This window comes from Martes martes, assembly GCF_963455335.1.
Source record: "Martes martes genome assembly, chromosome: 8".
Classification (NCBI taxonomy): domain Eukaryota; kingdom Metazoa; phylum Chordata; class Mammalia; order Carnivora; family Mustelidae; genus Martes; species Martes martes.
The window spans coordinates 132,616,463-132,643,304 of record NC_137895.1 but is presented as its reverse complement, the minus strand read 5'-3'; the positions used below and the strand labels follow the sequence as shown (position 1 = coordinate 132,643,304).

General features: G+C 49.8%; 1 protein-coding gene across 6 annotated transcripts in view; it reads left to right on the top strand.

Moving 5' to 3' along the window:
• CELF2 (CUGBP Elav-like family member 2) overlaps positions 1-26,842 on the top strand; it is a 505,935-nt gene that overhangs the window by 437,847 nt on the left and 41,246 nt on the right. For all 6 annotated transcript variants that reach the window (XM_080810117.1, XM_080810118.1, XM_080810116.1 and 3 more), the window contains 4 exons: positions 3,694-3,828; positions 11,996-12,075; positions 16,214-16,372; positions 19,837-19,900. In XM_080810117.1, the coding sequence (XP_080666243.1) occupies positions 3,694-3,828; positions 11,996-12,075; positions 16,214-16,372; positions 19,837-19,900 (438 nt within the window). The remainder of the gene's footprint in view (positions 1-3,693; positions 3,829-11,995; positions 12,076-16,213; positions 16,373-19,836; positions 19,901-26,842) is intronic.

The following is a 26,842-nucleotide window of genomic DNA, read 5'->3' as shown; positions in this document are numbered from 1 at the left end:
GAGGAATAAACCCCACCAAGAAGTTCATCAAAAATCGATGGAAAGTTCAGTGAACGCAGGATAATTATGTTTGTTTAAAATGCTGACAAAGCCGTCTAGGGATCCTCAGCCTGGGAATGCCAGGAATAAGTTCTACAGAAAAGTTTTCACCGGGAAAATTCAAGGGGGGAAGAAAGCAAGGAGTGAGCCATTCTCCGCATTTGCCCTTTAAAGCACACGCGGCCCCAGCTGTCAGGACCACGGGGGACTAGGGCGATCGAGGGATTGCAAACATCCAGCTTCCCTGATGGGGCGTGTGCACGGGAGGGCATCAGCATTTCGGAGAGCGTCTGGATGGTGTAGGTTTCCGTTCTATTTCCTTAGCAACAGTTTGGTAATGAAAAGAGCGTTCTCTTCCATCTCCCGACCCGGGTTTAGCCGGCGGGATGCCTCGGAAGCCAGGGTTTGTTGGCAGGTGGTTTCCAGTTCTTACTACGCATCTTAGGAAAAAATCATTCTTTTGTTTACTCGGGAGCTGCTCATTGAGCTTACGCCAGCATCCGCCAGAGCCCCATGCCATCATGATAGGTTTCCTAGTGAAACCAAGGACTCCCTGGGAATTTATCATTTGCTTCCCTTTGAAAGAGCTAAAATGGGATCCTTCAGGATTGAATTCTATTGAATTTCTTCAATAGAATTTTTTTTTTCACTCTCAAGATACCAGTCACAGCTTCCTCCCGTAAAAGTCCCAGGGATGGTGAGGGGCGCAGGGGGAGGTCACAACCGCAACTCCAGGTTTGCGGCTCCCTGCTCTACCATGTTCAGTCCGTTCCTTCCCATCGGGGGGATGCTGTGTTCCCTCTGGGCCACTGCGTCACCCTGGTGGTCCCAGTGTTGGTGAGCACAGATGCTTCCTTCCACCACTTTTCTGTAGATCTCTGGTTGCTCACCTACACTGATGGGCGAGAAAAGAGCTTAAATGTAAGATTGTTCATCTAAGGGAGGAAGCGAGGTCCTCACCAGCTTCCCCCGATGACTCAGAGCCAATGACACCATTGCCCACATCCACTCTGATGAGGTTTAACCCAGGACAGGGTGCTTCTTACACCTTGAGCCCCTCTCGACAGGAGCAGCAGGAAATGATGCCTGTGGTGCCAAAGCCTGGTTGCTTTCCTCTGTCCGCCTCACCGTGTGCTGCCCCCAGGCGTCTCCCAGTCTCGCCCTTGCTCCTTAAAGTCCAGCTTGGATGCCGCATCCTCCGTCGGCCAAGCCTTTCTCAAACTCTTGGCGCACGATCCGTAACTCATGGCGCTACGGCGTCGCAGCCTCCGCCCGGGTTCCTCAGAGCCCCCCGTTTCTCTGCACTGACTCAGGAGCTGCCCGAGGGCAGAGTTCGGCTGGCGGGTGGGATTCTGGGCTTCAGCATTTCCGCCCCGCCCAAGTACTTCAGTCACCCCAGCCGGGTAGCAGGGCCCCCCTCTCTTTGCTCCTTAAGAAGGACATCAAGAAAAGAGAAGAATTTAAACCCATCTTGTGGGTGACAAGACCAAGGTCCTCAACTAGGTGGCAGGGCTGGGACCAGGTGGGTCTCCTGACCCGGCCCTGCTGTCCACTGGAGGCCTCCTCTCCCTCCTCTGCTCTCCTAGGAAACGTCACAGAGGACAGGACTGGAGCCAGGAGTGGGACAGCAGGTGTGGTCCAGGCTAGGACCCCCCCCCCCTTGCTGAGTGACCCCAGGCAAGTTCCTTCCCTGTCCCACAGGGTTGGGGGGGTGTCTTTTAGAAGGACACAAAACCTCTTTCAAATCTCTCCCTTCCAGTGGCTGTATGGGGGGGAGCCTCTCAGAGCTGCACTGTCCTCTAGAAGGTCACCTGTGGCTTTTTAAATTTAAATTAGTTGCAGTTAAATCACAGTAACTATGCAGTTTCACAGTCACACGGCTGGCCACGTTTCAAGTGCTCAGGAGCCCCGCGAGGCTTCGGCTACTGCAGTGGACGTCACAGACTGATCGTTCCCCTCCTGGACGGCGCCGCTCCAGAGGGCACCTCCCCGGGTCCCATCCCTGCTTCCCCGACAGATTCCCCCCCCAACCCAGCCAGCTGGACTCACACACCGAGAGCACCTCACCCTACACAGTCTAAAATGCATTCTTGTTGTTTAAATGAAAAGGAGACACTGACTGTCCAGGGCAAGAGTGAGGGAGACAGAGATGAGAGCCCGTTAGAGAGCAAAGGTAAGATGACAATGCAGCAAAAAGGTGTGCACACAGCGGTGGACGGCAGGGCCCTTCCCGAGCCAGCCGGTGTGAGGCGCTGCCCTTGCTTGCAGTTCTAAGAAATGGATTAAAATGCAACACAGGAAGTAATAAGCAAGACTCCTCTCCGTGGACGTCTGGAACGGGGTTTTCTCTCTCTCTCTCTCTCTCTTTTTCTCTTTCCTAAAAAAGGCTGCAAACACTGTCCTGAAATCAGTGATAATTGAGCCTTTGAGGCTAAATGTAGGCTTCTTATCCTGAGCGCAAGCTTGTAGATTTTGAGGAAAATCTCATCAGGTCATCAGAGGCAAACCTTTCTCAGTCTTTCCCTCCTGGCCATTTCCAAGGTTAGAATTGGCGTGTGGTTGTCATGACACCAGAACTCATTTCTGGTCATCGAGAGTCCTGTCTCCCCGGTTGCCGAGAACAGTTACGGTTCCCTCCTTGCTCTTTTCTCTTCTGGGTTCCAGCCCGAGCCTGGTGCCACCCCGATGGGATTCTCCAGTGGCCACAGTCCCATTCTGTCCTGACAGCTGCTTTGCTCTTCAGTTGCAAATGCAGACCATGTCTTGTCCTGGTTAGAGCTGCATAGCCATCATGACGGACAGACGGACGGATGGACCAACAGCAGGTCATTTACTGGCTCTCCAGAGAGAGGAGCATCTCCCTTATCTCTTCTTATTGTCTGGATCCATGGAGTCAAGCTATTCGAAATTGGGGGAGAAGATTTTCTCCAACTGCCTTATTAAAAGTTGTGTGGCGGGGCGCTTGGGTGGCTCAGTGGGTTAAGCCTCTGCCTTCGGCTCAGGTCGTGATCTCAGGGTCCTGGGATCAAGCCCCGCATCGGGCTCTCTGCTCGGCAGGGAGCCTGCTTCCCATCCCCCTCTCTGCCTGCCTCTCTGTCTACTTGTGATCTCTGTCAAATAAATAAATAAAGTCTTTAAAAGTTGTGTTTCCTATCGTGCTTCCTCTGTTCGTCCTATTTTTCTTTCCCTGACTCTTTCTTTCTCTGTCATTCAAGTTAAAAGAACATCTACAGAAAAATTCAAAGGCACATTCCGACGTATGTCTCAGTCACGGCCGCCTTGGGCCAGTGCGTGGGGCTTAACCTGTCCATAAGCTCTGCAAGTTTCCCAACAGGGTGGGGCGGGGGCTGGGACTTCACAGCGTCTGGTGTCCTCTCAAGGTGTGGCATGGGTAAGGACGAGCTCACAGAGGAAAGCAGTGTCTGGGAAGGGCTGGGTGGAGAGCGGGTTGGGTGGGGGGGGTTGGCCGGGGAGGAGGAAGCAGGCCTGGAAGGCGGAAGGGCTGGCCTTGGAGCGCGGCTTCCTCTCACATGACCGCCCCCCCCACCCCCACCACCACCACCCCCCACCCTGGGCTTGGTGCAGTAATGAGGCATTGATTACGAGAAAAGGGATCAAAATGGCCTTTGCTCATTCATTATTTTTATCTCCTAGCCGTGGAAGACCGAAAATTGTTCATAGGAATGGTTTCGAAGAAATGTAATGAGAATGATATCAGGGTGATGTTTTCTCCATTTGGCCAGATAGAAGAATGCCGGATTCTCCGGGGACCCGACGGGCTGAGTCGAGGTGAGTGGGCCGTCTATCAAGTCTCTCCCCTTAAGTGCTAATTGGAACTCTGTGTCACAGTCAAGGTAGACGTAGCCACCGCACGCAGCAAGAGGTTACCCTGTAACGTGTCCCCTGCGGTCGAGTTATCCACCGTGAGCTTTTCACCGTAGTGGAAGGGATCGCCTTGTATCTCTCAGGTCGAGAAGGTCTGGAAGCCAGCGTGTTGTCTCAGGCTCTCCCGGCCAGCGGGGAAGCCGACGGGCCGCCCTGTGGTTGTACAGCCCTTCCGACCTCAAACTGAAGTACGTTTTGGGGGTGAGGGAGAGATGTGGAGGAGGAAAGAGAACATGGGTTGTTTTCATCTCAGTCTCTGGCTTCCTGCTTGTGCCCAGGAGAAACGTGAAGTGGATGGGCCCCTTGACAGCCATAGAAACCAAGGGAGAACACCGGTGTTCCCAGGCAGTGCAGAGCAGGTAGGGGCTCAGAAGAGATGGGCCTGTCTCGGGCTACAAGGGTTTTATTTTCAAGATCAAAACTCCTGGAGGCCTGAGCAGGGAAGTTCATGAAGTGGCAGAGAGGTGACCTGGTCCCGGAGATCGTAGGCTCAGCTCTGTCACCGTGATAGGAGCAGAGGCGGTGGCTTCAAGCACTGACGGAAACCAGCAGTTTCACAAGCAGCTCTCCAAGGGAACTGGAAAGAACCGCTCTCTCTCCATGTTTTCCTCTCCTCGGACAGCGCCACACAGACCCTTCCTAAACCACTCAGGAGGCTGCAGTCAGAGTGTATGCATAAAATGTATTTTTCACCTCTTCTAAGAAATCCCCGTGTTTGTAACACAGAGAGGATCTCATTCTATTAACGTACTCGCTGGTGCAGTTTCCGCGGGGCTGATCAGCACCTTCTTGTCATTCCCAGTCTCTGGTTCTGGGCCAGCACCGCCATCTCATACCTGGTGCTGGAAGGAGAGGTCGGGCCTTAGGTCTCAAAGCACTGATTTTCACCCATCTCCCTCCTTTTAGCTAAACGCAGCACCATGTGGGGAAGAACATTTGTTCTTTTGACTTTGAGACACGAAACCGCATGATGTCAGCTGCTAGAGGGGGAAGGCACGGGGAACAAAAGTTTGCCGCCTACACCCACCTCCAGAGCCCTGCACGGAGGTAGTCGAGGGAACAGGAGAAGGAGGCGGAACAGCTTCCGGCTTGCGGTGCTCGTGTTTTCTTCCCAAGGTGGTTTTAAAAGGAAGGAGGCAGGGGAGTGACAGCTGGAGCGTTCCCCAAGAGTTGCGAATGTTCTCATTCTGCCTCCCTGCAAACGCGGGCCTCTCTGAAAGCCGCCCCAGATGGGTCCTGAGCGGGACCCTAGCCTGCAGACCCTGAGCCGTGGCTCGCCACCCATGCAGTCACCGGCGTCACCCACGGCAGCCCCCCAGGCCCGTGGCCACACAGCCCCAGGGGGATAGGAGGAGGCTGGGATCGCCACCCCGGCACACCCGCTCCCCAAGAGCTCTCCCATCACCTGGGGTCCTCTGACTCTGCCAGCAGTTGTGAGAGATACCCACCCGCCCAAGGGGACCAACCCGGGGTGGAGGAGAACCCCATGAGAAAGGCAGTGAGGCTAGACGAAAAAGAAAACACGGAGGAGACGCGTGATCCTGTCTTTGCAATCCCTGTCCCACTGCCAACGCAGCAGCCCGAACCCCTCTTCTCTCCCCTTATTCTCAGCCACACGCCCGTCTGGGCAGTTTCTCATTCCCCAAGGCATGTAGCACGGAGACAGAACAGAAAGCAAGGCCCTTCACTTAATCGTGGTGAAATTTATAGGGCCCAGAGGTCAGTGACCCCGAGACCCAGTCCCAGGCCTTCCGAGTTCCTCATCCTAGCTCTGTGCCTCAGTTTACCCTTTTGTGAACGGCAGCAGTCACCGTAGCTGCCCCGCTCCCAACCCAGGGCTTGGCTTAGGAGAGACCTCGGCTCCTGCTCTACCTCTGCGGGCCCGGGGTCCCCGGGCACGTTCCCCGACCATCCAGGGGAGACAGTAATGAGAGCGTCTTCAGTTGCTTGAGCCGACGGGCGTTATCTCTGCGGACGAGATCTGCCAGGCGCCCGGGCCCCGCAGGGGAGAACAGGACGAGGCTGCGGACACGAGGGCTCGGCTAACTTGATCTGCCGGCGGTTGGTGAGCCAGCACGGGACGCCGGAGCAGCCGATGTCCGCGGGCATTTCAGGAACATTCTCACCCGCATTTTATGCAGATGCTGGCTCGCTGTAAAAAGTCGACTCCTCCTCCCTGCCTTTTTTTTTTCTTCCTCCTCCTCATCCTTCTTCTTCTTCACAGAAAAGTAATTTCTGGGGACCTGATGAGAATTCCCTATGGCAAAAAAGAAACTACTCATTTATAACCACTTGTTCTGAAATACAAAGCTGGACAGTGGTCGGTTTTTCAAGCAGGGACTCCCGGGTACAGGGGACAGCTCCGGAATCAGTGTATTTGTGAGAAGAACAATCTTTTTTGTGCCACTCTTTTGCTTTCATTAAAGAATTGCAGTTTTCAGTCAAATATTAATGAGTGTCTCCCATTAGTGGCTCTGCAGATAAAGGGTGTTCAGCGTTTCCCATCTCCCTGCCTGTTGCTGGCTCAGCTGTTTGAGACAAATAAATAAATAAAAACTAAGTGAAAGGAAAGGTGGGCTGCTCTGGAAAGCACCTTCTAAGCCAAACGGAGTATGAGCTAGTTCAGGAAAAAGGTTTTGCACTCAAACCGTTTGGTCGCAAGGGAGAGGTCCAGAGAAGTGGTTCACTTTCCCGGCTTCACTCCTGCCCAGTTCCGCTACGAGAATGAAGACAAAAGAGGCGGTTCTTGTCTTTCTCCGCCACGTGTCTCCTGTCCAGTCTTCTCTGCCACCTCCATCGCTTCCCTTCCTCCCTGCAGGCTGCGAAGCCGAGGTTTCCCCAGACTTGTAGGATCGGGGCTCCCCCACTGATGTGGAGTAGTGGGCTGCCGGGACCCACAACTCTGGACTTTGGCTTAGAATCACCATCTTTAAAACAAAAATCGTCATCTCCATATTGGCAAGAAAGAGCGTTTGTAAAGTCCTGTCAGGACTCTGCAGCCCCCCGATTTGTGCCATGTTCCACATCAGAACCACCCCCCCCCGGCCCACCCCTCCCTAGGAATTGTCATGGCTGCACACGGACCAGCAGCTGGCATCTACCAAGCACGCTGAAACCAGCGCTCAGCAAGTATCAGGAGTCTGACTCTCTACGCAGTGTGCCCACAGCTAAGCATGGATTTTCCCCTCTGGGGCCAGTAACCCATTCTGCCATCTTTTCTCATTTGAAAAACCTGGTTTGAGGTGCTTTCCGGCCCCTTCATTATACTCAGATCCTTCTGCAACAGCAGGCGGGCCTCCCAGGCCTGCTGAATGGACCTTCTTGGAGAAAGCGAGCAGGATGCCACGAGCCCATGCACAGGAAGTCAGATGGGGCATCTGCTCTCAAAATCTAGGCTGGAAGTCTTCTCCGCCCGTGAATTTACTTATCAGTGTCCCCTCAGCCTGTTGGTTTCCTAAAATGCACATGTTCTCACTTACCCGTAACCCCACAGTCAGAATGGGCTGTCTGGGTATAGTCTACGCGGCTTGCTTTCTGCACCCTGGCAACGACTCTCCGTAACTTGGAGACCAGGAAAGAGTTTCTCTCCTTTTTCTTTCCCCGTGAAGTGTAGTCAGATCTGCACTGCCATGTAAGGTAACTTTCTGCTTGTTTAAGAATATTCCAGCTGTGTTTACAGTGTTCCAACGTCCTCCTGCCAAAACCCTTGACAAATGAAATTGGCAATATTTTCAGGGATGTCGGCAAGCCCAGACTGGCTTTAGCCCTTAAATCCTCATTTGTTTCCATTATATCTGATCAGAATATTAGGACAGGGCTTTTGACTTTGGAAATATGTACCTGGAGCGGACTCGGTTTTGATCTGGACGTCTTAGGCGTGCCCGCTTAGCATCTAAACAGACGTGGAGGTGCGTAGCAAATACCCCAGGGTTATTAACTGTATTTTGTCATTCTGAGGGCAGTCTCTGAAGCTCCTCGCAGGGGTGAGATTTCTGCAAAGCAGTGAGTCCCCCTCCGCACTCAGCCTCGGGCAGCACGGACAAGCCGTCTCTCCACGCCAGTTCCAAATGAACTAACCCAACCCTGGGGATGGTCCATTTGTGCGGTAGTCGGGAAGTTCTCATGTTGTAGTGATAGGTACGCTTAATAAATTCTGCCACTGCTAAAAAGATACAAGGAAAATTGGCTGCATTAAGAACTTTCTCTGGCCGAATGGGAATTTACAAACAAGTCTTCCCTAGGCCGCAAGTACTCTCACGCTGCCCAAGTTATTTTAAATTATCCTCCTCGTTTGAAATCTAGCAGGCTGCTGCTTCTCTTTCAAAGAAGAGGCAGAAAAGCAAGAGGCCCTGGCGTTAGACGTGCTTTTAAAAATTCCTTCCTTCCTTCCTTCTTTCCTTCCTTCCTTCCTTCCCCCTCTCTCTCGCTCTCTGTTTTTTTCTGGCGCAGACCAAGAATTCATCTCGTTCTCTCAAAATTCTCCTGCAGCTGAGAGAAAGGGTAGAACACCTGAGCGAAGATAGCTTTTCGGTTGAGATGACAAGTGTAATAGATGTGTTCCAGAATTTTCTCTGTGACAGGGCCACGTGCTTTCCTTAGATCCCGTCTGTAGGAGGAAATTACTTGGAGAAACCTTTCTCCAGTCAATCATTTATCTGTTTTAGCAGTAAGAAGGCAACCTCACTGAACTAGGAGGAGTTCGGTTCCTTTCATTTCTGTGAGCAATCTCTGACATTCTGAAAGTAGTAGAGACAATAAATAATTGTAAGGTAAATGACAGGTTGGCCACAGTTAAGTTATTTTTTTCAGCTATTATGTATATGGAGAGGCTTTAAGACAATGATAAACAGACTACCTCACCTAAGGAAAACAAAACAAAAAAAAACAACAACAAAAAAAGATTTTTTTTAAAAAAGCTTCATTATCTTGGTATATGTGATCTTTTTTGCCCCATTCTAGTTTCTCCTGCGTTTTAGTCAGTAGCCAGAGAACTGACTACTGAGACAGGACATCCACTAGTCTAGAACAGAGGAGGGCTGACCCTGAGACATTCTAGAACAGTGGAGGGCTGACTCTACAAGGTCAGAGAAGCTGGCAGCCAGTCTTCATGGAAGGAGCTCGTATGACCCTATATTAGTGAAAAGCCACAGATCTGAGGCGTAATCCTAAAGTCACCACCATGTTTTCAGTGGTGGGGAAAAGAAAATTAACGTCTAACCAGAGGACTAGAGCAGAAATTACAAAGGTTAACAAGCTACCAAGCCATGAAACATTGGGTTCTGAAGTTGTGGAAGTTCAGAATGGCAGAGGGAGGGAAATTTTCAACATGCACACTCCCTTTACAAATGACAGTAATTTCCCTCTTAAGTAATTGAACACCGCACATAGTCCGAACTTGACAGACCCCTGACGCGACAGGTTCTCTCTTGCTACACCACTGCCAATAGAGTAAAAAGGTTAAAGGAGTCATCAGATTTGTCAGATTTTTTTGGGGGGAGGGCGTGCAGTAAGGGATCTGTAATTAGAAACATCAGTCGAGCTTTTAATTGCAAGTTTCAGAGAGTAAAGAGCAGTCATTCAAGTTTATAGAGACGGAATTTTATTGTTCTGTTGCTAATACTTCTGAGACCTGCTAATTGCTGTATCTTTCTCACTAAGTTACTGAAAAAGTTCTGCTTGTTCTGAAATTGTGGTAAATGCATAAACTGTGCCTTATTGATTTCTGTTGACATTTTATATGTGTTTTTTTTTTTTAATGCATTCTTAACCTCCATTCAGAAACTGTCAGTTTGACACATGTTCCTGGATAATAAGAGCAAATAAAGTGAATGAAACAGCCTTCTTGACTATTAAAAGCAGAGTTAGGCCAGGCTTCATGTGATGTCAGGTATATCTCCATTAGAGGATTTGCAAAAGCAAATAATTCCATTGTGGTCTCAAGAAATGGAAGAAGACACATCTTAGTGTTCTCGCCTCTGTTAACGATGTCGGTGATAATCACAATGCTCTTGAAGGGGTATTATTCGGAGACGGACGGTAACTTCGGGGCTCTCGGATTGTAGAGCTGAGTCACAATATGGAAGCGTGTAGACGTGCTGTCCCCTGTCACAAACTGTTACACACACCTTCTAGATGCCTCAAAGAAGGCTCCAGATCGCTTTCCCTGATGACAGAAGCTACAGCCAGTGGAGGAGCAGGCAGTGTGTTTAAATAGTAAGCTTCAGTAGCTGCTAGAATGTCAGAGAAGTGTATGAAACTGCTCGGCATTCATAGCAAGCTAGACCTCGGGCTTCTTGAGGCTGGCCTAACTGGGAGGTCAATGAGAGAAGACTCTCCCGTGTACTCAGAGTTTTGTTGTATTCAAAATTACGGCATGATGCACCAAAAAAAAAAAAAAATGCATTGACTTATTTTCATGACTGGATGTTTTTGTGCTTTGGGGATAATGGGCAGGTGTTGCTTTCTCTTATTGCTGTTTGATTAAAAGGTGCTAATACAGTATTGACTTGATAATCTCACCAGGTACTCAGGCAGAGCAAAAGAAGAAAATATATTTTATGGCTCACAAATTGATTTACATAAATCAAACAATCTGCTGGGGGGGGGTATTTGTTTTTGGTTTTGGGTTTTTTTTTTGTTTTGTTTTCTTGGTTTTTTTTTTGGATGTAGAACATTCTGTTTGGCTTACTGGCCACAGGGGCAATAATCTTGCATTGCAGATGCCAGTATCCCACTTTCATGCATTTACTCTGAGATGACAACAGGCTCCCGCCTCTCGGTGTTTAGATCTGCTTCATTTGGAAATCTTTTAAGTAGTAATAATAATAATGTTTTGAAGAAATTGAGTGGAACACTAAATTATTCTCTGATACCTAAGTTCAAACTGTGCAGAGCTAAAGAAGCTGAAAATCAATGCACTTTTAAAGTCATTAGAGATCATAAGTGAAATAAGTCTGCATTGCTTTAGCTAAGCTTTTAGTGTGCTGTGGTATTATTATAAAATCAGCCTGAATCTGCATTAATTTCACAGTCTTTTTCTCTAAGAAGCCCAAGGGTGCACGATGAATAAAATGTAAATTTCAGCAGACAGTGTTTTTATTAGTGAAAAGGGCAATGAGCCATGTAGTTGGAACGGTGACCTGCACGGTGGCTAGCACCTGCCACCAGGCACTGGGGCAGGCGCTGTGGGTTCTGGTTATTTTACAGCACGAGAAATAAAGAGCCATGGAAAGTTCAATGGGTCTCACCGGAAGCGTTCAGAGAACTGTACATTGTCTGCTGGATGTTAAACCTTAGGTCAGATCCCAGATGCATAGCCGAAACCACAACTTGGAAAAGTCCTAAAGATTTTCTACAACTTAGAAATCCAACGCAGGTTTTAAAGTTTTGCCTCATATGTACTATCGACTATTCTCAGAGTAACAGAGCATTTGTTTTTGTTCATAATTAATTATCCCTAAACAGGTCCTGCAGGCCTGGGGTACATTTCTCTGCATCTGAATCATATCAGTGTATGCGTATACATGTATATGTTTTAACTACCCAGAAGAGATCAGATGTATTAATTTGCTGACGTTCTGAGCCTTTGGAATTTTATTTGCTGATTTGCCCTTGGTGTCGAGGATTTTATTATTTGCTGCTTAAAAAATCAACGCTAGAATATGAAATCCAAAAGCCCGAATGTGTGGATGCCCTGAGTCGAGATGATCAGCCAAGGAGAAAAATGTAAAATAGCAACTTTTTATTTTAGAAAATGCAGACTAGATCTTGCTAATTTCAGACCCCCCGTTTAAAACCAAAGTGCCCAACTACGTTCCCCTCGTCTCCATTTTAAAAAATAAACTAGTCAATACATAAATCTTTTCTGCTTTGGTCAGATTAGCAAGTCAGCACTGTGAGTCAAAAGCAAACTAAGATAAAACCAAGAGAGAAGTTGTTGATTTTTATGTACTACTGAGAACAGTGGCGTCCTGTGGCAGTTCTCGTAGACTGTGTTGGTTTAACAAGCGTCCAACCCTTTTGTCTTGTTGTTTTTTGTCTTTCCTGCTCCCTGTCCCCTTGTTTCCCACAGGCTGTGCGTTTGTCACATTTTCTACAAGGGCAATGGCACAGAATGCAATCAAAGCCATGCATCAGTCTCAGACCATGGAGGTACTGTATCATCTGCCCTTTCTTTGTTTTCTTTGTGCAAATGATGGGGAATGGTAAAGCAGCTCTCTCCTGTGCGGATTGTTCAGTGACAATCACAGATGGACACTTCCACCATCTCCTCCATTCATTCATATTCATCCTCTCTCTCTCTCTCTCTCTCTCTCGCTCTTGCTCTCTCGCTCTCTCTCTCGCTCTCTGAATTTTGCCCCTAATGACTTGAAATGCATTTAGTAGAACCTTCCACGTGCTGTACATTATTTTTTGAGCCTTTTATTGCAGCGGCCCTGGGCCCTGCCGCACAGCAGTCATGATGCGATGTCAACCACGACTCCTCCTCGACCTCTCAAGGACCCAGCCCGTTCCTGGTCCAGGGTTGGTACGGAGTCAGCCTTAACCGCCATCCCTCCAAATCACAGCCCGCCCGGTGCCAGTCACAGGGCTCTTTTTAATTTTTTTTTCCTTTTTCTGTTTTTCTTTCTTTTTTTTTTTTCCCTTCAATGTGGGCTCAAGTTCTCTTTAGTCCAACAGAATTGTGTTTTTGCATCAAGAATGTCGGGAGAAAATTAAGACCTCTCCTACATTGTTTAACCAATGGAAATGTTAATGGATGAGAATCCTTTGAAAAATTAGATTCGTCTTTTTGCAAAAAAAAAAAAAAAATGCACGATGAAAGAAACACGAAGGCTCAAATCTGGTCTCCTAATGAGAGATAGTGGCTTTGGGGGAAGACGGATACGCCGATGTGAGTGTTTCACCCACTCACGTAGATAGATGGCTCTGTACTTCTAGTCTGTGATTTGGGTCTGGCCTTTCAGAATTTTGCACAAAAGCATTCCAAGAGTGATATGCTGTGACTTACTCTGTACTGTCTGGTAGAATCATTTGGGAGTGCATGTTCTGTACTCTGTATATCTGTGTACGGGTGATCTTTTCTCAAGGTGGCCCTGTGGTGTTACCTGAAGTTACGTTTTCATCTTCTGGAAAGCAAAATATTTACAATTTTATTTAATGTGCAAAAATTTCTTTACGGATCGTTTGCGCTTCTTTTTTTTTTTTTTTTTAACCTCCTTTGGGGGGGTTTATTTTTTATTTATTTTTTATTTGTTTGTTTTGTTCGTTTTTTGCAATGCTGCATCTCCCAAAGCATGCTGGGAGCTAAGTGATCATTCCACGTCATGTTTTGTGGGCAACTTTTTTTACAGTGAGGCGGAAGGTGGGTGGACAAGGGGGGCAAGGAGTGTGCATGGCCTTGTCATTAAGTGTTTCCTGTACTTTTCTGAGTTTTGATATCAGCATTGCAAAGCCTATTGTCTTTTTTGAGCTTCATTTTGACTTTGATATTCCTAACATATCTTATATAATCACTGTGTTTTCCTTTCAGTGCAATGCATTTTTAAGACACTCACACCCCCCTACCTGAAGGCGAGCTCAGGTGAAAATCGGCCACAATAAGAGATAATTAGCAGGATTTGAAATACCTAGGGATCCAGTCTTGTACGACGTGCAGTCACACTTGATGCTGTGTTTGTCCCCCACTTTCTCTCCAGCTGCTCCATTATTGGGATCAGTCTGAATCCCAGCCACCCTTCAGTTTGGAGATAAAAAAGTACGGTTAGGAAGGAAAAAAAAAAAGTTTTCACCTGTATTTACTATCTTCCATACATGTGCTTCTTTAATCATTTTTATTTCCTGTAATTTAGTGATTGGTACCTTAGATGATTTTTTAACCTAAATTCTTTCAGCTCTAACCCCAGTTCCTCCATCAGGGCCCCCTGAGTAAAGCTACAGAGGACGCTGGTCTGTGTTCTCCTGTGTTCCCGCAGGGAGAGAGCTCAGGAACATAGCACAGACCTGGGTATGAACCAGAACCAAAGAAGAATAAGGCTCAGAATGAAAAGAATCTGCAGGAGAGAATGGGGCGTATTCATTCTTAAGAAATCCTTGACCCTTTGGTATTAACATCTGTAATATTTTTTTTTAAAAATCAAATTTGGTGCAACTTGTTTTTAAATCTGGAACACCCAGGCTCAGACAGAGGGACCCTCAGACATTGAAATTTCTCGTTGGATTTAAAAAATATTGACATTTAAATGGAAGATTTTATCATATGCCAGTCACATTATAGTTGTACAACCGAAGTTTGTTGGATTTTTTTTTTAACTAATTTTGTTATTTTCAGGACGCTGGCTCACATCTTTAACCAAGATGTATTATCTAAGAAACTTGAATTCAAAATGATTTGAATATTAAAGTTTGAAAGAACATGTTCTTTAAAACAATTTTTATATCGTACCTTCTGTTTTTCCACCTTCCTCCAATCTGCACCCATCCCAGTTTCCCTTTTTACAGCTTAAACAAGTTATTTTGGACCTAAATTTTGCTTCTTTATCTCTCTTTTTTTTTTTTTAAGAAGAAAAAAAAACAGTAAAGGTACTCTTAGGAGGAGAAGCTATGATTTTTTATGGAACAAATTAGATACAACAGTAACAGCCCTTTCCATACAAAACCCTCCCTCTGTATAATTTCCATCTCCAGAATATTTTGCTCTCTTTAAAGCAACGAAGTGCTGAAATACAGAGCAGAAGAAGAAAAATGAAGTATAGATTTTTTTTTTTTTAAGTGGTGGAAAGATTATTTTCATGCGGTTGACTGACATTAAACGTTCTGTCCTGTGGCCATGGCTACGCGCTGAAGACCGGGACACTGCAAGTTCAAACTGAAACCAGCCACCTCGTTTTTCACACATTTTTAAAAATTTTGCTCATAACAGACACGGTAGCCGCACGTATTCACAGCTACATCCCCAGTAACTACTCAAGGTGATAAGAAAGACACACGCAGGTTTGTTTTCTAGGAGAAAGAAAAATGACCCAAGGGGAAGGGAAAGAGAAAGAGAGAGAGCTCATTTAAGTAGGAATACAAAATTTCTGAGACGGGAGAGAGAGGTCTATTATCATGCTGAGTTTCAATACAAGTTTTGTTGTTTTTTTTTTTTAATCACCTAGGTAGAATGACTTCTTTTTATCTCAGCAAAATTTAACAGCTTTAATGGTGAGGAGATGTGTAGGCAAGCCATAGTAAGAGGGAGAAGGGTGGGGAGGGAGGAACTCGTGTCTCTGCCGCGTGTTGGCTGAGGGGCGAATGTTCCAGAGCGGCTCAGGGAGGGACGTCTTCCTGCTGGACACTCAGGCCCTTAGTTTCCCTAATGAGTTTCTCCATCTCGGACATGAATTCGTCCTAGTCTATAACCCTTGGCCACGTACTCCCCCACTGCCCCTCCTCGCTGCCCTTTAAAGGGAACGGAAACTGAAAAGAAGCACCTAGAACGGTGAGCTCCGTTGACGAGAGAAGCCAGGGAGAGGCCTCCTGCCGTGCCCCGTACAGCTGCTTTCACTAGAATATGCTGCGGAGACCGGTGGTTTGCAGCGGCCCTGGTGAGGGGGATAGAGTAGATGCGTCCGAGAAGGGAGAGAGGCCTCCCTGTGCCGCTGGGCCGGGCCGGGCCTGTGTCCTCAATCTCTCCTGCCCCAACCCACGTTTCCTAAAACAAAACCCCCCTCTCCCATCTATAGTGCTGCGTCGGGAGGACTCCCGCACTCCAAAGTTCAAAAAAGCAGCCCCCACAATGAAAAGAGTGAAAAAAGAAGTACGAGGACAAGGGACATGTTCCTTCCCATCGCAGGATCTCTCCTTCTCTGTCCCCCGCTCACGCGTGGGGACTGGCAGACACACAGACAAGTCTGTCTTGCAGGCAAGCGAAACCACGGAGCTTAATTAAAGAACATTGATAAGGTCTCTTGTCTCTAAGGAGGTCCTGGAAAGGTTGGAGGAAGACAGCGAAGAGAGGAGGAGAGGCAGTGTAATAAGCAGAGCAAGAAAGCAAATGGCTTCACCGACCACCAGATCCCCCGAGAAAGCAGTGGCAGTATCTGGAATTTTCGGTTGATGGTACTGGTCAGAGAAGAAGAAGGAATATCAGGCCATTAAAAAAAAAACAAACAAACAAACAAACAAAACCTTCCAGAAGGTTCCATGTGCTCCGAGATAGTTGAGAGAGCTAGGTCCAGTGCTGAGTGTCACGGGAGGATTCAGCCAGGCGGTAACCCCCCTCTTCACTTTCCGCTGTGTCTGACCACAGGGCTGCTCCTCGCCCATCGTAGTGAAGTTCGCGGACACTCAGAAGGACAAGGAGCAAAGGCGCCTCCAGCAGCAGCTGGCCCAGCAGATGCAACAGCTCAACACTGCCACCTGGGGGAACCTGACGGGTCTGGGCGGACTCACCCCACAGTACCTGGCGGTAAGTGCCCGGCCGGGGCCAGCGCCGGGTCCCCGAGAGGGCGGAGGGGGCCGTCCCCGCTGTGGCCTCCCCAAAGCACCTCACCCCCCCCCCCAACAAAGTTCTCAAAAGAATTCCGTGTGCGGCATTTCGAATCTATTATTGAGGAAATTATTGAGATCAGCATTGATGCAACATAGTTGTCCGAGTTAACTCGATTAGCATCAGGACATGACTCATTCTGGCCCGAGGTCGGCTGGGCCGAGGCCCACGGGGCTAAGTCTCTAACCGCTGTTTCTGAGACCTCGTAACGTCTTGTGTGACAGGGGGTGGCACGCTTGAGGACAGCCTAGCGACCCCAAGGCCAGTGTGGCCCGAGAGGTGAGCGCGTTCCATGCCGGGACCGCCAGCGAAGCCCCCTCGGCCATGCCATTCGGTGGTCCTGGCCCTTCCCTGCGGAACCGCAGTGACAAAATCAAACATTTCTCCATCTGTTTGGGACCCAAACATGAGACCCTATTTCGGGGCAGATAAACCCAATTCTTTCAACCACCCCGGTAAGATACCGTGCGTCGCTATGAATACAGCGACCGGAACAAAGACCGTTCCCATAGCAAGATCTAAGCCTCACACGGACCACTGACCTCCCCGTGGACGTCGCAGGATCCTTGTGTAGCCTGGGAGGGGCCCTCGTGCTGACCTCGTCGCCCGTGAGGCAGATGGCAGCTAACACGGGTCCCGGTTTTTATTTGTTTCTAGTTGAGCCCCGCGAACCCCTGGTACTCTAGCTTGTGCTCCTGCTTCGGCTCCTACAGGCTGGACCCCCCACTGATGACTGTAAATTCGCATCGCGAGTTTGGGACTGGTGCCCTGGCCTGTCCGGTGTGCCCATGTGGGGCGCGTGCATGTGTGTATGCGTGTTCTGTCCTAATTCTGCCACTTGGCACTTTAACTGTCCCCCTCGGGACCGCGGGGTCCATTAGCCTGCGCAGCTTGCACGACAGCCCCCCGACCATGAAGGGTAGGTCCGGGGAGCCGGCCGGTGCAGGCGAGGAAGGAGGCTCCAAGAGCTTTCGCAACCTCACCGAGCCCGAGCTGCTGGCGGGCGGGGGATTCCTGCCCTCTGCTGTGGCTCACGTTCCTCTCGGTGCCCACCCGGCCGTGCCCAGGGGGGTCCAGCTGTTAACACCTCCTAGTGCACGTTTGCTCAACGAAGGCGGCGCCTGCTTCTCCCATCCTCGCTGGTGTCGTTAGTAAGAGCATTGACTGACTTTCCCGTCGCCCTATAGCCATCTCTGAGTCCTAGCCACAGAGACCCCGGGAGCGATTGCATCAGAGGTCTTGCTAAAAAAAAAACAAAACCCGTACTTGCTCTGCCATATCGTTTTCTTGGGCTTTCTGTCTGAAATTTAATGAAACAAGAAAGGAGTCTTGTTAACGACTTACGAGCTGAACGGCCGTTTGTTTCCACCAAACTTGTGCTTTTCACTTACTCATAGACCATCTGTTTGTGGATACCAGAACTGGTGTCCGAGATGGATGTCAGGCTCGCCTTTTCATAATTTCTAAGAATCCAGCTTCCTGCTCCACCGTTTCTAAAAGCCCAGACTCCTGTGCCTGTCCCCCGACTTCCGGCCCCTCTCCCACGCCCCACGGCAGACGACTGTCTCTGGCATGTGTTTCTGTGACCGCAGCTGCAAGTTATTTCATACCCTGAAAAAGAATTCATCTCAGCGTCATTTATAAAAACATATTTTTCTATGATGTGAATGATGTCTGCTCCTACTGTGGGCTTTCACTCGTTCTCGACCGTGTCTGTTCTGCCCCTTGCCCCCGGAAGACCCGTTTCTTCCCAAGAGCCCTCAGCCTTCAAGGCGGCCCCTGCTTGTGGGCTGAAGGGTCGTTTCTGACTCTGGCCCCCAGAGAATGGCCATCCGTGGATGGAATCCTGGGTAATAGTTTAAGGACACCCCACGTATTTCCACATACCTCAGTAGGTATTATTAATTCCTCGAAACATCTTCAGAGCTGATTTAATTTGACTTCGCTTTAATTTTTAAACATACCTGGTAGGAAAGGGAGTAAGGGCTTACAACCACCAGAGAATGGGAAACCCATGAAATCGAATCAAAATAAGGGATTTCTGTCCATGCAAAGGGTTAATCCCTCACTTCTCCTTCCTCGCTGTTCCCCGTGTGTGTGTCTGAGTCTGTGTGTAGTGCAGTGCATTTCAACAAGTCAGAAGGGATGAGTAAACATCACAGATGTTCCTCTGGTACCTGTCCCTGCTGACCCCCTTACCATCATGGTAACCGAGACTCGGGTCAGATCGGCCACTGGATTCCGTTCCACTTGGTGCTTCTCAGTCCGTGGAACGAGCCCATTTCTGAGTCCTGCCCAGCTGTAGATTTCGCTTGCTACTGAACTCAAAAACAGCCTCCCTGACCCAGAGGAGTGACTCTCTGTGTGGCTCTGCCATGCTCCAAATAAATTCTCAAAGCTATTTGTAAAATCACAAATCGGTCCTGTCCTCCTAAGCACATAGTATCATAACATTTCTCAATAATAAGTCTGGTGTCTGGGGACATCAGAGCAAAGGATAACTAGATGCTCGCTGCTCTGTACAGCAATGTCTGTCTGATCTACCTTCCCAAAAAGCGGATATCAAAAAATCTAGGTCAACGGTACGGCCCTCACGTTAGCCTATAATTCAGCTGAATTGGACCGGTAAAGGAGCACTTGAGGACAGTAGCCACACGCCTTTATCTTGGGGTATCCACTGATTTGGGGGGTGAGATGTGTTTTTGAATGCACCAGGGAAGGATGCAGGCACAGGGATTTTAACTTGTGTTTTGAAAAGCAGCCGACATACCTGTCACGCCCAGTGTCATTGTACCTCACACCAGACACTTCTAAATTCTGACCAGTCATATGTCCCCCTCTGCCAGTGAAGACCAGCTTCAGATGGGGCCCAGGTGTCCCTGGGTGGCCGTGCACAGGTGCGTGTGTGTGTGTGTGTGTGTGTGTGTGTGAGAGAGAGTAGTTATCGTGGTGATGTCTCTCTCGGCCCAAGAGTCCATGAAGCCAGGCGCTCCCCGGGGAGGACGAAGACTGCTAAGCTGTTAGACCGAGGGATGGGCCTCAGTTGACGGAACTGAGCTGTGGCGACCACTAGGCTACAGGGAGCCTGCCTTAGTCACGCTGCGTTGGTGTCAATGGACGTAACACCTGTCGTTAAAAAGACCAAATGGATTGTTTTAAGGCAGCAATGGTACTGAGTTTCCCCAGTGTCTGCGTTTCTTAACAGAGATTAGACTTTAATATGGATTTACAGCCCATGAATAGGAAGCAGCAAGCGACTGTATAAACGCACAGGAAGCTGGACAGCTCCCCCCCCCCCCCCCCCCCCCCCCCGCCTCCGTCCAGAAGCTTCCTCGTCCCGTGTGCACTTTGGTCTGACGGTCCGCTTCTCCCTCCCTTTGCAGCTTCTACAGCAAGCCACCTCCTCCAGCAACCTGGGTGCGTTCAGTGGCATTCAGCAGATGGCTGGTAAGTCGTGGCGCGTGCCTTTGCTTTGGACCATGCTGTTGGCTGGACTCGGGTGGCTCCCGAGGGCTAAGAAGACAAGCAGGGAAGAAAGAGAGAACAGAGAGCAGGAGAGCCGTGAGCAGCCCTATCGGCCTTCGGGCTCAGGTGTTACCATCAGAGTCCGGGGCTGGGGAGCTGCCCTCCACCTTGGACCTCTCCAGCCAGGGCAGGGGGCTGGGGGGTGGGCAAAGGGCTGCGAAGCCCGTCGTAACCACCAGAGTTGTTTGCTATTTTTGTTTTTTGATGGGATTGATTGCTGGGGAATTTCCAACAAGATTCCTTCTATCCAGGGCAGTCGGAATGATTGACGTGCTTCTGAAATTTTAATAAGAAGCAGTCAATAAATATTCTGACCTCCATAATGAAAGCCAAGATTGTAGGCCTATCTTTGATACAGTTTGCTGTCCCCTGATAGCCGTAGACAATTAACAGGGTGCATTTCTTTTTTTTTTTTCTTTTTTATTTTAAACTTTGGTACCCTCGGTTGACAGAACTGTGCACGAGAAGCTTTTATGCGCAAGTATAATCTTTGTTCTTGAGAAAATCAAAGTGGGGCTGGATCTGAAAGCTGGCTCATGAAGGATTTCTTTGTAGAATGAGCTGCGTCAGTAGTAACCCAGGTGCGATGATTAGTGAAAGGTCACTCCTAAGGCGTCACCTTCCGGGCTCCGGCCCTAACTTCCTTGGGGCTCGAGAAGGTGGCCCGCACCATCCGTCAGAACACAGATGCCATCCACCTGCCCTGAGGGCCAGTGAGGGAACGTTTCCCTTGTTTGATTCCAGAAAGATGAGGGAGCGAGGGCAGGAAAAGAACAGATTTGGGGCATATTAGAATCAAGCGCCATTTGTTTTTAACAAAGGACACCCTGACTCAATGAAATGAAACCTTGAGGGTACAGAATACAAACCAGATTTTTTTTTCCCCTGTCTCTGTGAAAACACCTTTTTTCTCGGTTTTTTTTTTCCCCCTAAATAATAACTATCCTTGGTTTTGTTTGTTTGTTTCACTTTGAATGGATCTGGAAGGACTTCCTCCTCACGTGTGTTCCGTGATCGCCAGCCCAGCCCTCCCCCGTGGCCCCACAGACTAAGGGGAACCTGTTGTCTGACAGGATATGTTGGCCTACAGTTAAAAAAAAAAAAATGCAGAATTATTCATTGGGCTTTAAATCTCATGACAGTGCCAACGTGTTTTATTGTAATACTGCTCTCGGTTTACTAGGGGGAAAAAATATGTTAAAATGGTAAGTAGTTCAGTCCTTCAGCAATATATTTATGAATACGGTTTTAGAGGCTTGCCTTGAATCTAAGGATCACAGGAAACGGTTAATGTTTAGTTCTGCAAAGGGAATTGGAGAGACAAAAGTGAAAAATACTCAGGGAGTGCTCTGTTTTCAAGAGAAAACCTCCAGATTACGGCTCTACAGGAAATACGAGGATTTGTCATGTTTTCAACCAATGCAAAATTTATTTTCCCCTGTAATGGTATGGACCCACCCAGATCCAAAATTAGGATCTTTCCTTAGAGGAAGCCTCCGGCTCTCCCACTCCCACAGTTAAATTATGCAGAGAAGGTCACTGGGTCCTGAGGCGACGGCCGAGCGCGTCTTCCCAGGTGGACAGAGCGCCCTGTCGCTTTTCAGTGGACCTGGGCTCCTCTGTCTCGCCAGCCACAGGTCAGGATGGTGGCATTTACATGCTCTGTGTGCTCATTAAAAAACTAAGCTATCCAGGAGTCACCTTAGAAGGTCCACGGAGCAGATGGCTAATATAAAGGCAGTCTGTAAGTGCTCTGGGCCTTCCAGAATACCCCCTTCCTGAACCTTCAACATATAAAATTCAGCACACTAAGTCTGCACAGGCTGCGAAATCAAATGTTGAGCGGTCCATGATCCACCCTCACCTTGAGCGCTCCGAGTATCGAGGATGTCGATGTCAGGGCTCCGTGTGCTCCGTGATTTCCAGGAAGGTAGTTTCTTCATTCCTAGGGAAAATCCAGCTCCTTCTTCCTGAGTGTTTAAAGCACGGTGGTTTGGACTACATAGTCTATATATTTTCTGCCAATAAAATCAAGTTATAAGGCTTCCTGCTCTTTTGTCATCTCCCGAAGTAGGACTTCGCTTTTGTCTTTGCCAGTCATCCGGACCAGCATTACAGAGTGAAATGCTAACAGAAGTACCTCTCTGAAGGAGGTTTCCGTGGGACACCCAGATGGCACAGTCGGCTGAGCATCCGACTCTTGATTTCATCCAAGGTCACGATCTCAGGGTCATGAGATCGAGACCTGCATTGGGCTCCACACTCAGCGCAGGATCTGCTTGAGATCCTCTCCTGTCCTCTGCCCCTGCCCCCTGCTGGCTCTCGCACTCTTTCCCTCTCTCTTTCTCTCTCTCTCTCTCTTAAAATAAGTAAGTGAATCTTTAACAAATAAAGGAGGCTTCCCTGATACCCCCATATGGGAGGGGTGCCCTAAAGCCCTTCCTTCCTGCCTTTCCTCCCCTACCTCCCCAAACGCTCCCAAGCCATCAGGCCCCAAGAGGCACTTGGCCTGGCTCTGCTGAGAGGTGCTACTGAGTGGACGAGTGGACGGCTGAATACGTGTATAAATCGACAAACACAAATTGATATTTTGGATACGTTCCCAGGGGAGCTTAAGTTAAACGCCCTATTTTTTCAGTGGAGAAATTTGACCTTGGCCTTACCTTCTGAGCCAAGAAAACATTACGTAAGCTAATGACAGTATCTTCACGGTTGGGTTGCCGAGGATTTGGCAACTGTGGGTTCACGATCAAACATGTGGCCAAGCACATGGCCCGCGGCATCCGGTGAAAGTGATAGGAAGAAATCCAAGAGGCCGTTTATCCCAAATCCCACCCGAGGTTCAAATGCTTATTGAGGGCTTGAGATCGGGGCCCACTTCAAATGGGAACCTACATGATTCAGACACAGTTTTTATGTCTTACGGCATAAAATATACTCCACTTGTAAAGTTCGAGCGATCCAGCTCGGAACACTACCACCAGAGAGAGAGAAACATTCCAGACAGCAGCAATCATATTTTGTGAACAACTCTCAAAATATAGTAGTCTGTCCTTCGGGGGATTGAAGTTTATCACTAAAGTCTAAAAAATGTTTCATTTGAATGAGCAAAACACTTTCTGTTTGAGCGGAAAATAAAGCCACAAAAAGAAAAACATTTTCGACAAGTCATGAGGTATTGGTCTCAATAAAACGGAATGAGGCATCGGCTAGTTTCCCCAAAGTGACTGACCATTTCCCTTTCAAACTGAAAAGAACTTCACATGTGTTTCATGATTTTATGGAAGGGAACCTTTACTGAATATGGAATTTAAGAGCAGAAACTACATCAGGCTCAAATCTGTAGAAGCCAAATGATTTTACCTGTACTGCCTGTGTGTCCTTAAAGTTGGCTGATTTTTTTTTTTTCCCCGCCTAAAACTTCTAAGAAAAACTTGTCCATTTCTCACCCAACTGTGATATTTATCCCAGGAATTTCTGAAATCTCAGAAACTTGGGCCAAGAGTCTGGATTTTTTTTTTCTCCCTGAAGAAGATGGAATTAGGGAAAAGTGACTTTTTGGTCAATAATTTTTTTTATAACCACTGTCCTCTCAAAAGAGCATCGCATTTGATAAGCAAGGGTCCTATTCCACAGTTTTGTTTTTAACAGGGCTCCTTGCAGTTATCACAGTTTATCCTCACTGCGTGCCAAGGACAAAACCTGCACTTCGTTAACTCTGTTGCACTTGAAAAACTGAAGTGGGAAATGTTAGATAATAACTCGGTGAGACCCGCTGGACGGACTGACATCCAGAGTTCCAAGGAAGCCCTGGCGTCCTGCTTCAGGGGGGCAGGGGGCCACCGAGGATTAGAGGGTCATGAACACACTTGCCCACGTCACTGTGCTGGGACGCAGCAGGTCCAAATTTCCAGCACATCGGAGCCCCGAGCTCCCGACCACCCCAGACACGGTGTGCCTGTTCTCAGCAGGTGCAGGTCTGTCCACAGACACACAGACTGCAGTGACCTTCCCCTACACACGGTTTCACGGGCCGAATCACGAATCCAAGCCACAGATCAGTAATGCAGAGAGTGCTCCAGAACGCCACAGAAAGCAGCAACAGTCCCAGGAAAGCTGCCTCCCTTCCTTCTGGAAGGCGGCGCACGTGTGTTCAGAGTGGGCTGTTTGGTGTTGGGGCAGCTTTGTTTTGTTTTGTTTTTTTCCCAGCATGCGGAGGTGTTATTAAAGAAATTAAAGATTTACAGAGCTCTGACGAAGAAGAGTTCGTCTGTTGATTCACAGAGCTACGACCAAAAAGAATGTATATGTTGATGGATGAGACGAAAGGGCTGCACTTGGCGTAGTCCAAGGAGGTGGTAGTGATTCTCTTCCAGAACATCCGGCCTAAGTTTTAAAAGTCACAGTGAGAGTGCACACTGTTCTTTGCTTAAAACAACAAACGCCCTCTCCCTACATGGGTGTGGGATCCTGTCTCTACAGAAGGCCATCCTGGAATGTCTGGGACGAGGGGACAGGACAGGAGGCGTTTCCAGAAGCTGGTGTCCGCGCTCCGCGGCGCCTGGGTTGTGAGGGCTGGGCTCTGGATTCGAGAAGGCCTTCCTGGAGCAGAGCCTCCCACCCTCTCGCTGCAGACTGCTTCCCTCGAATGTGCTAATAGGCCTTATGAGAACATTCCATAACCACCCATCTGTCACTTTTTAACAGACCTGATTGGCAAGCACTTGTAACAACTGACATCTGTTCTCGCTTATTGATATGCAGATTTATGGTAATTGCTATGAACAATAAGACACAAAATTACCTAAGGTGAACATTAAATTAAATTTTCATGCCCTTCTCCTTATAAATAATTTTTTTAAATCTTAAATTTCAAGTAGGCATATTGCACATCTGTTCTGTACATCATTTCTTCGTCTGGAGAAGGATTTTTCTTTTCCCAAGTAATGAATGAAAAGTTGAATGCCTACATTCCCCCTAATTTTTTTTTTTTTTAAACTGTCTTGGTCTTGGCACGCTGTGGGATTTCGTAAAATGTATTTAGATGTTTTGTATTTCTAGTCACCCAGATTGTCCCCTGGCTTGCGTGGCGCCCCTCGGAGCAGAGTGCTCGGTGAGGTGAAAAGCGGTTGCTTTCCTGGGGAGACAGCTGATCCCGGGTGCAGCGGGCTCTTCCGGTGCCCCGCTGGGATCACGGGGGGGGGGGGGGGGGGGCCGACAGAGAGGGTGACCGGTGGGCGGGCGACCCGGAGGGCCCGGGAAGAGAGCTGAGGAAGGAACAGAGTGGCTCACACACCGCAGAAACAAGAAAACGACAGCAAAGAACCAAAATGGGGCTGCAGAGAGCGTGAGAGGGCCCGCAGCCGGGGCCACCAGTGTTGGCTGGGCCCAGAGGGGGCACGAGCCCAGGGAGGAGTGTGCAGACACTTTCCTCTGAGAGCCAGAGTGGCCGCAGACAGCCTGGGGTGGTGGAGGCGGGAGAGGATTGAGGGCACATAGCTGGGGGGCTGCTTTCTCTACTCAGGGCAGGTGCCTTTTCTGGAAGCCGCGTGGGCCCCCCAGGCCCTCAGTAGGACCGATGGCCTGTGTGATGTCCGCCCTGGCTGGGGGAGCCCGGGAAGGGGCAGGAAGAACCAAACATCCACCACCCGGCTTGTGTGCTGTTGGCAGGGAAGGGCCCAGATCCCTTGGCCCGGTGACACCCTGGGGGGGTGTGCCTGCAGCATTTAGAAGGCCCTCACCCCCCAGGGGAGGCTGTCTTCCTGGAGGGACCCAGGAGAGGGCGAGCCTTGGGCCTCCGTCGGGCTGGACGAAAGGCCACGGAGCGGAAGTGGAGCCTCGCTGCCCCGTGGACAGGCCACAGTGAGCCCCGCAGAGGGGCCTGACCCGCCGGCTTGGGCCCCGGGGTCCCGCCTCAGCCCAGGAGTTGGGGAGAATCTCTGGCTCGTGGGGCTTCCTTGCGCGCCCTTTGTTTGTGCATCGGTTTTTGTCTGGAGCGGGAGCTAGAGCCATTTCTGGCCTCGGTTTCTCTCCTCGGCACAGTCTGTTCGGAGCCCTGGTTTCCTCGGGTCCCCACTGCCCCCCCCCCCCAGCCAGGCCTCAGGCCTCTGGGCGGGTGGAGCCGCCCCACCGCGGGGCTCCCCAGCAGCCGCGCGCCCAGGCCACCGATTTTTCACAGGATTTCGGGGAGTCCCTAGCCCCCGGGTCTTCCCCCCCCCCCAAGTACAGCCGAGGGACACAGCCCTGCGCTCGGGGCTCGCGGGAAAGCGGTCCGGGCCCATGTGGGCCGCGAGGGATCGGGAACCGGAGAAGGCGGACGCCGGGGAGTCGGGGGGTCGGTGACGGGCAGGAGGGAAATCACAGCCCGAAACCAACGCGTCGGTTCTGCGATGCGGAGAACAAGGCGTAGGCAGTTCCCGGTCCCCTCTGGGCTCCGCGCCCTCCCGGGACCCCGCGCCCCCGGGCCTGGCTCCTGGGGCCCCAGCCCGGAGCCAAGCGGGGAGCGCTGGGAAGGCCCCCGGTCAGCTCCGGGGAGCCGGGCCGCACCCCTGCCGCCCCCTGTGTGCGCCGCCCACCCCGTGCTGGCAGCCGGCCCACCTGGACCCCAGCGTCCCGGGCCGTCGGCTTGGGAAACCCCGTGTCCCGCCACCCCTCCCTCCTCCGCCCCATCGCCCAAAAGTTCTGGGAGCGGAGCTGGGAGACGCGAGCGGAGCACAAGCGCGCGCAGGAGGAGGAGGCGGCGGCGGCGCAGAGGGAACCGGCAGGACCGAAGGCGCGCGGGGAGGCCTTGGTGGCAGGGACAGGCCGGCCCCTGTGAGGGGCTCCGCCTCCGCAGGGTGGTCCTCCCCCGGGGCTCTGTGTCCT